Genomic DNA, 17,080 nt, shown 5'->3' with positions numbered 1-17,080 from the left:
TATGGCCATCGGTTGTGTACCCAATTCAAACATGTCAATTACAAACAACTAAATTACATGCTACCTTTGACTCTTGTTTTCTGAGTATAGGCCTACCTATAAAGAAAATAAAACAGTCATTATACCCTACACCCATGGAGCTATTAATAGCTCTATGCTACACCCTCCCCTTCGAACTGCACCTTCCCTCAACCATGTCAACACTGCGCTGAAACTTTATTGGGGTAAAACTATTATATATGTCTGAGAAATGATAAATATACAACAGCTTTGGCAACTCTTGTATTTAAGTTCATATACAGTTGAGGCTAAAAGTTTATATACACCCTTGGGTTTCAGTGAAGTTCGCTTGCCAAACATCGTAAAATTTACTATATCTTCAAAAATATTAATACATTACTGTCATGACGAATTTGGTATCAAATGAAAGACTTTCACATGATTGGGATGCTGTTGGGATTAAAGTATATTTCAGGTGGAATTTTCTTTGAAAAAAAAAAGTAATATTCGTGCCAAATGTATTCTATTGTTTGTTATATTTTCAAACGTCGTTTCACAGAAAAATATAAATGTCAAATTTATGATTTATATTACATTTTCTATCATGATATGTCACCACTGAACAAAAAAGTGTAATCTGAAATGTTTGTGTTGAGAAGTAACTAGCACAAATGTGAAATGTTTTTGTCAAGTTTTTATTTTGAATTTGTCTAAAATATGAAGATTTTTTTGTAAAAATTACACCTAAATATTTTTCAGCTCCTGATGAAAAAGCGATGTGATGAAGGGGCATGACTTTTTTTATATCAAATTCGTCATGATAGCACAAATATTTTATAGGATAGAGTAAATTTTATGATGTTTGGCAAGTGTCAACTTTCCTTTGAATTATATGGGTGTATGTAAACTTCTGGCCTCAACTATATATATATATATATATATATATATATATATATATAATATTATCATATAAAGATCCCAGCAATAGTTTTCAATGCTTTTGACTGAAATCTGATAATTATGGAAAATATCGAATAGCAGAGGTTCTACTGCTTAGAACATATCCCTCACGAAAGTGAATATTACATTTATTTTTTAAAATCTATTACGATTATTTTGAGGGCGGGGCATGAAATGTACATAAGGTATTTTCTTTAGTCCTCTTTTCATTACCACAAAATGAATACATTGAATCATATCCTAGACATGTTTTGGCTCAAGGTTTGAGATGATTTTTATAATTTCAATTGTCGAATAAAAACCATGAAAGAATGCACTATTCTTTCGTGTTTTCATTCTTAATTATTGTATACCTAATGTTCTATCTATGGAAATCGGATCCTCTCTTACCGCGTTTCAAACGTAGTAAAGAAAAATCAAATCACGTAGTAGATAGATCATGATTATTCCCTTTGCTACTTCTTTTCCTGTCGTTGAAAAAAAGAGCTATCAAGGGCGAATCGTCCAAGCTTACATATAGACCCTATAAATCTTGATTGATTTGATATTTGTTTTTACCAAGATTGTCCAGAGAAACGGACACATGAGTAAGTAAAATCCTTCCTTCATCTTTTCCTTGTTTGACCAGCAGAATATTCATGGTTTGACCACTGGTCAAGGCGGAAATAAAACGGACAGAATTAAGGCCACGTCCGCCCTTATTATATGCCTCCAGTCACGCTATATCTCTGATGTTTTCAACTTCTTTTTTAATATTTCTTAACATTATTACAAAGGTATTCCAGTATAAAATCTTTTTTAAAAAATGTTTGTTAATCCTGGGAATCGAACCCCGAATCAGGGGCCACTCGACCATGGCACCTTTATTGCTTAATTAAATAATATTAATAATTGAATTAAAAAATACTGCGCATTGATTTCAGAGAATTAGAAAAACAATTATGATAATAAGGGCGGGCGTGGCCTTAATTCTGTCCGTTTTATTTCCGCCAGGCAGAAAACAATACAATTTGAAGTGTGTAGAGTAACATCAAACATAAAAAGAATTTCCTTATTTCTAGCAAAAATATTTCAACTGATTTCGATTAAACTATTGTATATTTTCTAAATACCGAAATAGCGAAAGGTAAACAATTATATGGAATCCGAAAATCTTGTTATTTTTCATTTCCTTTTTTTAAGGGGGGGGGGATGCCGCGGGTCGGGTATCGATATGTTCTTTAATTCTCCAAAGAAATGAACGAATCAGATGTCAAATTCTTAGTAAATACAGACCAGATTCATATTATTTGAAGTTTAAGTTCTCCCTTGGTAAGATTTTCCTTGAAATGACCTAAACACGTGGGCTCGTCAGGGACGTTAAAACAATAGAGAGGATAACGTTACGTAACGATTGGTCGACCTGACGTTAGGCGTGACGTAACAAAGTGCAACCGGTAGTGTTTTAACGGATATCGATATATCTCATGTCATTAGAACTATTGAAAATGTAAACGAAGAAAGTTATTGAATAAATACGAAGAACCCTGGGCATTAACTCATTGAAAATGAGATTTTAAGATTCTACCTTATTTAAAGCAAAATATTTCATTATCAGAAAAAATAACATTTCTAGAATGATAGGATGGTGGTGTCCTTCAAAGAGCAAAACGGGTCATTCTAACATTATTAAAGGAGGAGGAGAAAAAGATGAAGATGAAGAAGAAGAAGAAGAAGGGGTGCGAATTTGTCACCTTTTTATTTTAAAAACAATTACGGGGTGTGCCCGCACCTTTCGCCAGCCCCCCCCCCCCAACCGGAAAGAACTCTTATACATCCAAATTTAAATCCACCTTAAAACATACCTATCAAAATATATATATATTGAATGAGTTAGTATTTCGATTGCCAGTGAGTTTCTTCATTTTTTTCAAAGAGCGCGTGTATAGGGACGCATTTGGCGTGATATGCGTTATAGGCCTATATGCAGGCTATATTATCACTATTAACAATAACGCTTTGTCATGTTTATATCCTCTGGAAATGGCGCTATATAAATCCAATCTTTATAAAAGTTTTAAAACTTATATCATAATCTAATCTTCCTGGATATAATTGAAAACATTGACATAACATTATTGTGCTCATTATTATCCAATAATAACTTAGAAACTTCATAATCATCAAGTCAATAGATCATTTTCGGATTAGTTCACAATCGTCATCGATGTATTATAAGATAACAGTTTTGCTGATAAACTCGTTAATATTTCACCCTTATCAATCATAACCAGGTCTGTCATATCCTTTATCATCATATTTTCAAAACTAAGATAGGCTCCTATCCTTCATCCTAAAACATTTTATTGATAATGAATGATATTGTTCATTATTTATGTTTCTATAGTTGTGTATACTTATGTATACTGTACATGTTTTTATATTTTTCTTTGCTGTTCGACGTCAGGTCGTTGCAATCATTTAGTTTTTGAAATGTCAGTTTTCATAGTAAAGGGTATTTTGTCCCCCAATAAAATTTTAAAACCTAATTTTTCTCAAAAATCCAGGTAAGGATTAGATCCTTCCTTTTCAGTTATAAAGTCCAAATCAAAAGAAAACAAAGAAGAACTTCGATGGAGAGAGCTTGATCGCTCCGCTCCCTTGCTCCCTTCCCCTTACTGCTGGCTACAGCCATGAAAAGGAATATAAAATGCGATTGAGTAACCACGAAAAAGTTGGTCTGGATTGCGCTTATCACTCCAGCAAGACAAGGCAATCGATCATCTCATCGGGAGCCCAAGACAAGTTGCACCCGAAACTCACCGGTAAAGAGGTGATGGCCTCTTCGGTAGAAGGGTGGCTAGACAGGATAATAGGTGGAGGGAGCAGGCGCGTCCGAGAAGAGACAGGGCGGTAGAGGGGATGGGAGAAAGAAAGGGATGGAATGAGAGAGGGGGGTGATGGGGGAGAGAGAGAAGGGGTAGAAAGAAAGATAGGGAGAGGGGAGAAAGAACGAGAGAGACACACAAAGAGTGACAGAATAGTAAAAGGGATTGGGGTTGAGGTAAAAAGTAATTGCTACTTCATCTTGATCACGACTTATCTGATAAAAGTAAAATCAATTCAATCAATGGCCCAGTTTCTACTTTATCTCTCTGGTTGGGGGAAATCCCTGTAATATCTCTGACTTCATCTCCATGTTTGTCTGCTTTTTCTTGAATTCTTTCCTGTATAATTCTCGATATGGTCTCATTATAATGATTGCCAGATATTATGATACAAGGTGAAGATACTCGAGAGAAAGTACAAGAGGGTTTTTTTTTGTCTTAAAACCCGTCTTAATAATTTTTACGTCACTGTTAATTTGTGGGTCTGAAAATTCGTCTTGTGGTCCGGCCTCCATGCAGTCGGGGCAGTAATGTCTATTCATCAAGCTGTCTATCAAAACATCCTCTTTCCCATTTACATGATTTAAGAATATCCATTGTCTCCGGTCAGGAGCCCGATAACACAAACCTTAGCAATGATCATAGAACATTTTTTCTATGACTGATTGCATTGACTACAATGTACAATCAATCTTGAAAATCAAACGTACGATCAATCGCTGTCAAGGGACCCCGGGCAGCAAAAAGTTAGTATTTGTTAGTCTGCTTTACAAACTCTTCACTCGAGTTAAGGGTCTGGATGTGCAGTCTACCAGTGCCTTGTGTACTGAAGGCCCTATGTGCTAGTCTTTGCGTGGAGACACACTTGCTGATCAAAGTTTCAATCAAGGTCTGTGCCTGCAGACAAGGTATTGGTTAGTGTACAAGAGGGCCGTACCTACTCCGGTGGTGTTAGGTCGACACCGATGGGTGTTATTACAACACCTTTGGTTGTTACTTTCACCAAGGATATCTCCTTGCTTTCACACTCTTCGGTTAATTTATTTACAATCTCTAAGGTGTAATTTCAACGCATCAAGGTGTGATTGCCACACCTTTGGTGTTATGTATAATCTCGGGTGTAATTTCGACACCTCAGTGTGTGGCCATCCATGGACATGGTGTAAGTTTTACACCCCAGTATTTTTTTTATAGTATGCCCCCTCCCCTTCCCTTTCTCTCATGGCTTGTCATTATAGTATATTCAATTTTTTTTGAAAATTTATATCACACGACATCATTGAGGAACTGCTCATCTGCGACGTCACAAAATAAAAACTTAAGAAAAAAATATAACACCGTCAATCTTTGACGGATTTTCACCAATATTTTTTTCGTCTATTTTGTCTACTTTTATATAAAAATAACAACTTATCGCCAGGGTGGACTTCCCCTTTGAATAAAGTCAAAACTCCTCATCACACCTGGGTTGTCTTCTACATTGTCTTCAACAGTCACCCCTTTCTACACTGGGACCCTTGGTAGAAACCACAGAGGGGTAATTTGTTGCCCCCCATGTCATATTACCCCCGTCAAGGGAGTGGGTCTATTATGTGGTAGCGATGTCATCCGACAATGAACAAGAAAGAGAACATGATCGATGAACGCTCAACATGGCCAGCATCATGAGCCAAGCCAGATCAAATCACGACAGGTCATCCATGACTTACTATCCATCTCAACCCTGTGTTTTCTCGAGAAAACACAGACTCTTCTCATTTTCTCCCCCCAGAACACACCTTTTCCATAAGCCGACGTTTCTCACCTTAACCAAACTTTATTTGGAAAAAAATATTCCCAAAGGGCTTCATGGCGGCCATTTTGAGCTTAAGAAATTGGACATGACACAGTTTATTTTCATGTCACATATAGCCAAAAATGGGTGGGTGGACAACATGGCGTATGTGGGGACATTTCTATAAAAAAAAGAAACGGTTGGTCTTTTGAAACGAAAACCTAATTTTGCCATAGATTTTTTAAATATAATATTCAAGAAATGTGATCTTGCTCAACCCCATTTCCTTTCTTGGTCGTGAAAATTTCGTTTTAACCCCCCCCCCCCTCTTTATTGATGAATAAGAGAAGAGAAAATCAAGGAAGGTTATGCATCTTTAGGTGTGACTTTCTTTCGCCATTACTCATTGACGAAATAAAACGTACATAATCCCTCAAAAAACTGCGAGGTTCTTTGAATGCCCGTTATGTATCATAATTCCTATCATTGATTTCCATGTTCGAAGGGGGTACATAGCAAAATTTTATAATATCCAAGTTGACTGTAAAATTATGTTTTGAAGATCGTGATTATTGAGCTGAAATGACGTGTACGCCACGGAGGCACCTTTCCCTGAAATAAATCGAGCTCACGTTTGACAATTTCCTCTGCGTAGCACCTCATCTCCCCTCCTGAAAAACCCTTGTATCAGGTTGGACTTCCTCGTTATGTTTCTTTCTTCTCTAACGCCCCCCCCCCAAATAAAAAAGTTCAATCCCTTTCAAGGACATTGTGCCCCTTTAAGGAGCCATAGCAAGACAAAGGGAGGGGGGCTGAGTATCCAGCTGAAGATGGTTTGCGATGGGACATCTTCCCGAGCCATCTTCCGCTCCTCTTATCTAACCAACACGCATCTGTCGCATTCTCCTCATTCATTTATTGGAGATAAGAGGGAGAGCCAAGTCAAGGATTTGATTGGCAGAGTTATGCCAACTTAATGGACGTTTCACTTTTACATGCCCTTCCAAAAACACTTCTCGGTACAAACCCAATCACTGCAAGAACAGAGTAGTCTGCATCAGGCACAGACCCTGATTGAAACTTTGATCAGCAAGTGGGTCTCCACGCAAAGACTAGCACATAGGGCCTTCAGTACACAAGGCATGAGTAGGCTGCACATTCAGACCCGAGTGAAGGGTTTGCACCGCAGACTAAGAACAGAGGCCTAGTTTTCACTATCGCCCGAAGATGCGATGGGGTCTGTATCGCCAGATTTGCAGTGGTGCTTGTCGTGGGGGTGGGGGAACAATTCGTTCTGGTGTGAAGGGGGCATATGAATAGGTCGGCTTGGGAGGCTCCTTGTAGAACATTGCACTCATTTACTGGGAAGATTCACATTTGACGACACCATCAATGTCAAGCCCTTTAAAATAAATATAAACATGAACGAGTTAACTTTTACCACAGTGACAAGATTCATAATGAAACTTTGTTATAATACTCTCATTTATACCACTCCCCTCCCCAATCCCCTGTTCTCAAATGATTCTACCACTCTAGAAGTATAGCTTTTTTATAACAATGGATTTCACGGAAATTCCTTTCTTCTCATTGGAATATTGGAATTTTTATGTATCTTTGTTGCAGAAATAAAATTCCCATTCAAATTTCAAAATATTTTCAATTCAATTCTGATTTTCACAATTATAATACAAGATCATCCAGCAAATATCATTTTCCCCAAACAAGAACAAACAGCTCAAAATTTTCTATTTTCTTTAAAGGTCCAGAAATTTGGAACAATATTGAAGTAAATATAAGAGAAAAACCAACATTGAACTCATTCAAAAGGAGATATAAGCACTTTTTGTTACAGCGCGATAAGAGATAGGATTTTCCTGCATGTGTATAAAGTGTAAGTGTGTGCGTGGGTGTGTGTATGTGTTTGTGTGAGTATATACATGATTATGTTTAATTGTAAATTATTTACTTAGTGATTTTTTGCTGTATTACATTGAAATGTATAATTTTATATGTTTTATGTGTACTTGTTGTTTTGTAAGGGGATAACCTAGATAAGTAATTTTACTTTTGTTATCTCCTCCACTGCATTATAAAATGCATACTTTGTACACTTTTATTTCGATTGTGGAAATTCAATAAATTCAATTCAATGAATTCAATAAACTTATCAACAGTTCGATCCGAAATAGCCATAACAATAAGGATGATTTCAGACACATATTCAAAAGGCCCGTGTATAATCGTCAATTCCACCTTATTTAGCATAAAATTATTAAAATAATCAGAGAAAATTGCACGAGCTTAACACATAAAATTGTATTTGAATTGGATGTAAAACAAGAAAATTACCGCATTATTAAGTGCCCCATTAAAAAGTGATATGCACATCATTGTCGGTGTGAAAAATAATGACAAGACCTGTTCAATGAATATCATTTATGACAAGCAATATATTATGTATTCCCTATTTTGTGGAATCGATAGTAAAGGCTCTCTCCCTTGCATCACAATAAATCACACTATTATCAATTTTACATGTAAATTATGAGTCAAATCATATCTATTTTAAATGGAGCAAAACAAGCAAAAATTGTATAATATTTGAAATTTCATAGGATATCAAAATACGAAAGGATAGTGTATAACTTACATCACAACTCACGCATGGTACGGCGACTACGTTGCTATATGACTTGTATCATATTGATAATTTTATTGGGATTAGTTAACCTTCATTTTCATAGATTTTTTTATATTGAGCTATCATGATTCTTTTTAAACTTTATTCTTGCCTATGATGATTCCGAAACATGTGATATTGAGGACTCGTTAATGATTGACAAGATACCGATTCACTGTGAATATATACACCACCAAGGGTGATCCAGGGGGGAGGGGCACATCCGGTCCGTGCTCGCCCCCCCCCATTGAGGTCATAGCAACGTGATCCAGAATTTTCCAAAGGGGTGGGGCACATTTTTCCTTGGAAAATTTGACAAGCAAGCAAAAAAAAAGCTTTTCACTAAAATTGAAGGTTATTTTGTCCTATTTTGACGAGGAAAAGGGTCCTCACTTTTGTATTAACGATATATTCCCATTAAAAATATTTGCTGTGACTATCAGAAGGAGGGAGCACACTTGTCTATGAACTACATATCATATTTACATTAAAAATATTGACTGCGACTCTCAAAGGGGGGGGGGAGTACGAACCGGATGTGCCCCTCCCCCTTGGATCAATATTCTGAACTCTGATTTAAACTCTGGTCTAAAGTTGTGTATCTTAACTATGGAACGCCAATTGTTTCACAAAATGTAAAAGTTCAGGTTCGATTTATCAGCTGAAAAAAAACCCAGAGCGAATAAATTTTGTCATCATCATAGCCACCGTCGTCGTCTGTATAAGAAATCGTCAGCTACAGTAAATGGCAATAGACGAATTGGCAATTTACCACTGTACATACTATAATCGCACCAGTCATCTCCTATCACCCCCAAGTCCAGCTAACTGTTTGACATCAATGTTTGACTCGCGATCCATCTTTTTCGTCACATGATCTCAACATCTTCCACGGAAGCTACATCTACCTCATAAATCATTTCGCGCCATTTCAAAACGTCTCCTGTCATCCGCATCCTTTCATAACTCGTCCATTTCTCGTTCTTGTTCATTTTCAACTACGTACAAGTTCCTGAAAATGAGCCGAAGTAAAGTTTGAATAATTATGAGAAACGCAAACATGACACTAGCTTACATCGTCCATATCGGATCGATATACAAGCAAGTACCCGTATTATCAGATCAAGGGCTTCATTGAACCTAATAGGTCCATGATTGAACCCCGTTAAAGTAAAACCTGAATACCCGGCTGTAATCAACATAATTATTTCATTAATGTTTGGTATTCTACAATCACTCATTATGCTAAAAAAGGGATTTTTTGTTGGGGGGGGGGGGGTGTTCATATACGTTGATACACATCTCCATAACCGGATCACACCTTGTTCCTGATATCATGCATGGATGTAGGCCTACTTCTGATAAATTGACGATGGAAAACGAAACAAGCCAATGTCCGAAAATCGTTCACGTCACAGGGAAGTGCATTTTCAAGGATTATTAATAACTTAATAGCTTAATGTGTATCTAGTGGCTATTTTATAACTTTTATTCTCTTTATGAGGCAATCAAAACTTCGTGATAATGATTCGCATCACAACTCCAGAATATCAACCCCGACCCCTCCCTACCTCTGCATAATGATTTACGACACCCAGACTTTGTTCATAACATAATATGGAAATTAGTGTCATTAACTCCGTAATTGTATTGTAATTACATTCTTCGCAATATTTGATAAACATATAATTTCTTCCAAGAATTGAAATTGTAATATTAAGAAATGAAAATCCTACCATGCTTGATGAAAACTGAATTTGTTTGTCGGGTGGTCAATAATATTGGCTAATGGTGAATGAAAAGTTTCAAACATCAAATCAAATACGTTAAATTTTACATTTTATTTGAACGCCGGACTACGAGCATTAGCCTGTGATCGTATTTTCATTTGTTCTCTGAACTTTGTTATTACAGATACCTATGGGTCTACAGAAGATCGTTCGCGCTTATTGACTTCATGGTTTCTTCAGGGAATAGGGAGTAATTTCCTGGTTTATTTGAACCACGTATACAGACAGAGTCAGTGATTGGTAATTCATCTGCAAGTACACCTAACCCTGGACTCTACCACATAAACTGTACCCTTCTACCAGCCACGCCCGTTCTATTACCCCTCCTCACATCTCGGAATCATAACCGATGCACATAACAGTATGAAGCAATCAATATTCGGATTGTCCAATAAAATGTTCATCTAGAAATAGGGGCACAGGGCTTACATGGTATGGGTTTGAGACATGAGACATGACGATTCACTACAAAAGATTACGACAAAAGAAAACATTTTACCCGGGACATTTTACTGAAAGCAGTCTCTTCTTGTTGATCCCTCCATATATGATTATATATCTCCCCCCAACTCCCTGTACTATTTACACCCTGCGAATTTGACATTCAAGTTATATACCACCTAATATGCTGATATATCCTGACTAAACTCAAACCACAAGCCACTACCCCACCCTAATCCCCATCACTGCACCCCACCCACCGTCAGCCCGCTTCCCACCACACGTCGCTAATTCGCCTGAGTAAGCACACCAATCAGAGATCGTAACGGCAACTCCAACAGCCCGTTGAAGTTTACTTTTGACCACTATCAGTCGAGCAAGGCTTCTGGCTCAAACGGTAAGCTCAACGGGTAGCAAGTTTGGCCGTCGTTATCATATCAGTCGTGTTTTATCCTGCAAGGGAGATAGGACGTCGAGTTTGTTTGTGAAACATCACAACCGCTATCACTGCTAAACCTCGTTAATCTAGATAGTCGAGTATTACTGCTCTTTTGGACTCTTCTCCACATTTTTTTTCTTTAAACAGAATCTACTTTCGATAAAGTTTTACTCCCGGTTGCTACACTGTTTTGATTTTTATAGATGTCCAGTTTTTCGGCGAATTTCTCGATTCATGGAACAGAGTGCTAGCGTTTGGGCAAGCTCGGTCGAAGCTGGACCCGTCAAGCCCGCCTTACCAGATCATTCAACACCAACCAAAAAGTCTTATTCAGATAATAACAATAATAACAACAATAACAACAAAGTGATTGAACGACGTCGAAGCGAAGTGGACATTGATAGCCATCGTGAAGTGATCATCGACAGCGGGAGAATAGCTAGAGACGATAACTGTGACGAAAGCAACTTTGATAGTGAATACAAAGAGAGAGTCGAAGAGGAGAACGAGAGTCTTGGGAGTGGAGACAGCCAGGACAGACCAGATATCCACGCTCCTGCAGTTTCTGAGTCCATCAAGAACGAGCCGTTGTCACCCGTGCAACAGACCTCATTCGCTAGTGGAGAGGCAAACCGGGAGTTCTGGGCGAAACACGAAGTAAAGCGTTGTATTCCACACCAAATCGGTGTAGGTCATCCCCAACCCGAACACAACAGCATCCTACTCCCCGGTAAAGAAGACGTTGAAGTGTTCTTCAGTAATCTTGATAAGAACCCTGCAACAGGACTGCCCCATCAGCAGTATCTTTATCCCCAGTATCATCTGACGAGTGAATCCCAAATGTATCAAAGTTCGGGTAGTATCTCCCTGCAGAGTGCCGTGCCGCCGACTGTTTCTCCCGGTGGCATGCCGACATCTCAGCAGCACGGTTACGAGGCCTCGCCAGCCTCCTACATCCATCCGCCATCGAACCCGGTCTATGTACCCACAACCCGACCACCGTTCACCGGGATGCCCCATCCTGCACAGTTCATACAGCATATTCCATCGGTGAGCAGCCCGAATCACCAGAACCAGAGCGTCATCATGCAGGCGAACGCTCACGCTGCCGCAGCCGTGTGGAGCCCGCAGTCGGATGGGAGTGGTGGCGGCGGCGGCGGTGGAGTTGTCGGAGGGGACAGCCATCATCGAGGATATTCCTTCCCCGCCAGTCCGGCGTTAACCACGGCCAACAGTCCGTTGTCCGGTCGACACCCTGGTTCGACGCCCAATGGTCTGACTGGCTACTCACCTTATGCCGATCCGTGGTCGAGCTTGGATGGGTCGATGTTGCATTCGAGTATGGGCCGGGGTGCAGGAGGAAACTTCAGTGGACGGAGACCAACAGGTGAGTTCATTTCATAATTTATGGATTAAAAAAATTGCAATTGAATCATGAATGAAAACATGTATTTGGATAATAATCATGATGATGATGATGATGATGATCACCAAATAAACTAAATGTTTACAATCATTAATCTTTTCTCTTTTTCCACCAATGTGCGGTTAAATTCAAATCAATCACTCTGTATGGCAGGGGGTCCTAAAGCTGCGCGGGTCCTAAAGCTACGCACCACTCATCGCGCATACAGTTTTTATGTCAAATGCGCACTCTGTGTGTGGAACTGTGACTGCAGAGTGACGAACGATTCCTATTCAATTTTTTCTACAGAGGCTGCAGTAAATCTCTAAATGCAGAGAAACCAACAACTGTTTGGAATTTTGGAGTTATATTCGCTTAAATTTCACTTTTTCCTATAATAATATGAATATATTTTAGAAATTGAGGCACAGGAAATACTATTTTTTTGCATGATAAATCGAGTGCGTAGCTTTAGGACCCCTTCTTCATCGGGTGGCGAAATCAAGAGGTGTTCGGAAAACACGGCGGGATTTTCGTATTAGTGAGTTTTGCGATATTTTCTTCTTGGTTAATGATCTTTAGAATGTTTGCCACAAATTAGTGAAAGATATTTGTTGAAATATTAAAATTGGGATAGTTTTTATTGTTTGAAAACAAAGTGCGTAGCTTTAGGTCCCCCCATCATACATAATATACGTTATGACAGTTGTGTGCATTTCTGTTATGTCTGAAAAGTTCTCATTCTTTAAAATAATCCATATTTATTATAAATGCAATGGACACATTCATGTTCTTGTTAAACCTTTGCAAAAAGTAACGTTAAATAAAAGTAACTTCTATTTCTAAGCATATTGGTATACCCTTATAAAATCGGCATAAAATAGTTATTAAAAGAGTAACGTATCTACATGACAAAGAATGAACATCAGAATTAAAATGTTAAAGGAGACATTAGTAAAAGAGAGATTGAGGGAGGTGGTAGCCGTAGAATTTTGGAAAGAATAAAGAGTAAGAAAACTATATAGGATGATTGGAAAGAAATTAAACAACCCAGGATCAAGATGATTAAAATGAACACTGAATAAAATTAGGAGTTATTCCCTGCCCAGTGCCCAGGGGCGGTATTCTGAGGTCATTTTATCTTTAAAATATTTTATTTTATCTCTTAAAATGAAATTGGTATTCTGAGATGACATTTTATCTCTCAGATAAAATTTTTAATTTTATTTTGCATATAAATTTTATCTTGCGTATCTATGATGATACGCAACAGAGCAGTGGCTGCGTAGCCATACCCATCGCGTATCTGGCCATTGCAACGCGGGTGATGTGCTTGCGCCCAAGTTACTTTGAAGAAAAAATGAAATAAACTTAAAAGAGGGTAAGGGCTATTTTATCTTCGCGACGTTGATTTCGTCAATATTTCTAGGTGAATTAACTCCAAATGTTGGCCTGAAAATTAAGAAAAATGATATATTCATTGAGAACAACACCTTAAAGTTATTCTTGTACAATCAGGAAGTATTTCATAAGACTTTTCTTTACTAATATTGTCTTTGAAATGATGCTTGAAAAGATGCGATATAGACTTCGAAAAAAAGATGAGAGTATTGCCATTTTTGTTAAAAAGAAATCTCTGTACAGACGCGCAGGCGTATAGTGCAAGCGTATTGAAGTCAATAAATTGACGCAATCTCACTCTTTCGCCACACCTCCTAGCGGAATGGATTTCCATTGGTTGAGTAATATGAGAGAGCTATAAAAGCGCGTTTCTAATTGGATATTGATTAAAAAATAGGTGTGTCTTACAGAGATAAAATGGAGATAAAATTGTTCTCAGAATACCAATTCGGAGAGATTTTAAGGGTATTTTATCTCACTGATTTTAACGGAGATAAAATATTTTATTTTATCTGAGATAAAATGGATCTCAGAATACCACCCCTGAACTCGACAGAAGTTAGGAGGGAATTCTAAAAATTTATTATAAGAATAATACGCGTTTTAAAAAGAGTGAAAAGACAACATAATGAAGCAAAAATTACATTTTGTTAAAATGTGTCTTGAATAAATCTGTAAGTATATGATACAGAGACGAACAGAAAATTAATTAATATTATTATTTTTTATATTACAATTTTTTAGAATTTTGTGGAAATTTTTAATAATTTCGGGCATCAGATGATAATGCACTCTTTCATACTAGAATTTAGTTGAAAATGAAGAAGTTTCGGTACTCTTGAGGGAACGACGTGTTCTTCAAATATCTCTTTTCAGGTTTCACCATATTTCACTACCATGTCATTGTCTGATAAACCTGATTATGAAACCTGATTATGAACATAAATTGTCCTTGTTCATTTTTCTTTGCTTTCACCTGAATTTTCACCGTTTCTCCTAAATCAACTACTGTATATAATATATTTTTTTTATTATCTCCTCACACTTTGCCCAGTCCGTCTGTCACTCTTCTCTTTTTCTCTTCCCCTATTCTCTCGCCCTTCTATGCCCTCTTCCAGTGATACACGTCTCGTGTTGAGCTTTATAATCATGATAATAAAGAATGAAACTGGAGAGCGAAAATCGTTTTGTTTTCATATATATACACTTCTTCTCTTCCTCCAAGAAGATAGTTGAGTTGGTATTATGACTAGTGGAACTGAAAACACGGGATGCTCGCCAAGTATGCCTTATCGGTTACCATGGCAATGGGAAAGGTATCACTTTTCAAACGATGGAAAGGGGCAACCCGATTTTTATATACCACCATACATAATTCCAAGCCTTTTTGTCGGACTGAGAAAAACTACCACGAGGTTCTTCCAGTTTCTAATTTCATTGAAAGATTTTACTGATTAGTATTGTATGTTTTTTTAGGGGAGGGGTTCAGTAAATATTCACATTTTCAAGATTTCAATTAATATCCACCACAAAGTAGTAAATACGCTGATATTTTTAAGTCCTTCTCGTTTTCTCATAACTTGTCATTGATTTTTTTAGTTTTAAAGGGAATTATCTATCTCTCACGTCCCTGGTCCACCCAAGAAAAATGTTGATTTGAATAAATAGAGAAAAATCAAACAAAAATTAAATTTCATCAAAATCGGATAGAAAATGAGAAAGTAATGATATTGTAATGTATCGCTTATTTTTCACAAAACAGTTATTTGCACAACTCAGTGACATGCAAATGACAGAATCGATGGTGTTCCTCACTCACTATTTCTTCTTTTTTATCATTTGAATTATACAGTATTTAGTTTTTTTTACAGATCTGACAATAAGGACCAACTTGACTAACCATAAAATGTTAAAACAATGGTAATTCCGCGTGTTCAGGGAAGAAGAAAACTTTATTTCACAGAGAATGAGGAAAAAATTAGAATATTTCATATATCATATAATAAAATACAAAGAAATAGTGAGTGGATGTCATCAGGTCCCTCATTTGCATACCGGCCAGGATGTGCATATAACTGTTTTTGTGAAATTAACCGAAACTTTAAAATGTCATAACTTTATTATTTCACATCCGATTTTGATGAAAATTTCACTGTTATGCTTGTTGGAATTTCTCTTTTATTCAAATGTAGTTCAAGTTTTTTTTGTGGTGATCTTGTCCTTAAAGTTGTTGTAAGAAGTTGAACCCCCATTGATACCATGGCAATAAAGGTGAAAAGCGAAAAACAATTAATTTAGATCTATTGGACATACGTTGTTATGTTTGTCTCGCCAATAAACTAAGTTTGTCTTGAAAAAATATGAAAATTAATTTATTCGAATTGAAGATATCATGCAAATGCTATTCAAGATGAACAAATCATTTTATCATCATGGAAATGCGGCGCGTGTGAAACCTGTTCAATCTCCATTCAAAAAGGCCTAGAAGATTTCCACATTTTCAAAATGTTCGAGTGATACTTTTAATAAGGTATATTCAACACGATGTTAACTGGATTTAGCGTGATAACCTGTTAATAGCTTATTCTCTTCCCCATGGAAAAAAAATAGAATGTTACATGTAATCTAACATTTTAAACATATTTTCAGACCTTGGCAATTGATATCATGTATGTGGGATTTTTAATACTGTATTTTTTTTAGCATTATAGTTTTCCATCGACGTTTAGGAATTATTTACTCATTCGACTGCTCTAATAAATGCCAACTGATATCACTTGGATATTAAGTAAATATGTATACCTTTGTATGAAAATAATATTGGTTATACGGTAATAATATTTCAAATGTATTTGGGAGAAGCTACATGGTCTTACTTTGATCACATGAAACAACGACCTGCTGCATATAGATCCTCCCATTTTCTTACAGGTTAAAGGGAAATGGATCTGACGAAAATCAGGAAATGGTCAAATCCGTGAATGACCAAATCCTTATATGCTAAGAGAAAGATTTCATAGTTTAAACGAGAGTAAACTATAAAATAATATGTCACATGGCTCTATGTGTAAAGCCATTTTTAAACCAATCTGTCAGCGCGCTGCTATACCTTATCAACGCTAATACCATTAAATTAGCAGTAAACGGTTAACAAGATAAAATGTTGACTATCATCTATTTTATCACAATTTATCATACTGCTAAATCGTACTCTGATTTTATTGCCATTTGAAGTTATTGTGATAAGGCTATGATAGCCTGTCTGCGAATGCTAATCGCATTATTATTATCTTTTGTTTTATGCAGTTTGCAGACATGAA

General features: G+C 36.9%; 1 protein-coding gene across 1 annotated transcript; it reads left to right on the top strand.

Moving 5' to 3' along the window:
* The first annotated feature begins 10,203 nt into the window (after positions 1-10,203).
* LOC129280792 (uncharacterized) lies at positions 10,204-12,358 on the top strand. Its single transcript, XM_054916831.2, has one exon. It carries the CDS (start codon positions 11,189-11,191, stop codon positions 12,356-12,358), a length of 1,170 nt encoding a protein of 389 aa, XP_054772806.2. The 5' UTR covers positions 10,204-11,188.
* The last annotated feature ends 4,722 nt before the right edge of the window (positions 12,359-17,080 follow it).

Source organism: Lytechinus pictus, chromosome 1, assembly GCF_037042905.1.
Source record: "Lytechinus pictus isolate F3 Inbred chromosome 1, Lp3.0, whole genome shotgun sequence".
Taxonomy (NCBI): domain Eukaryota; kingdom Metazoa; phylum Echinodermata; class Echinoidea; order Temnopleuroida; family Toxopneustidae; genus Lytechinus; species Lytechinus pictus.
Note: the sequence above shows the minus strand (reverse complement) of the source record. Positions and strands in the feature narration are given on the sequence as shown.

What these genes read in the sequence shown, in the direction of transcription:
- LOC129280792 (XM_054916831.2), top strand. Translation starts at nt 11,189, where the DNA reads ATGGAACAGAGTGCTAGCGTTTGGGCAAGCTCGGTCGAAGCTGGACCC.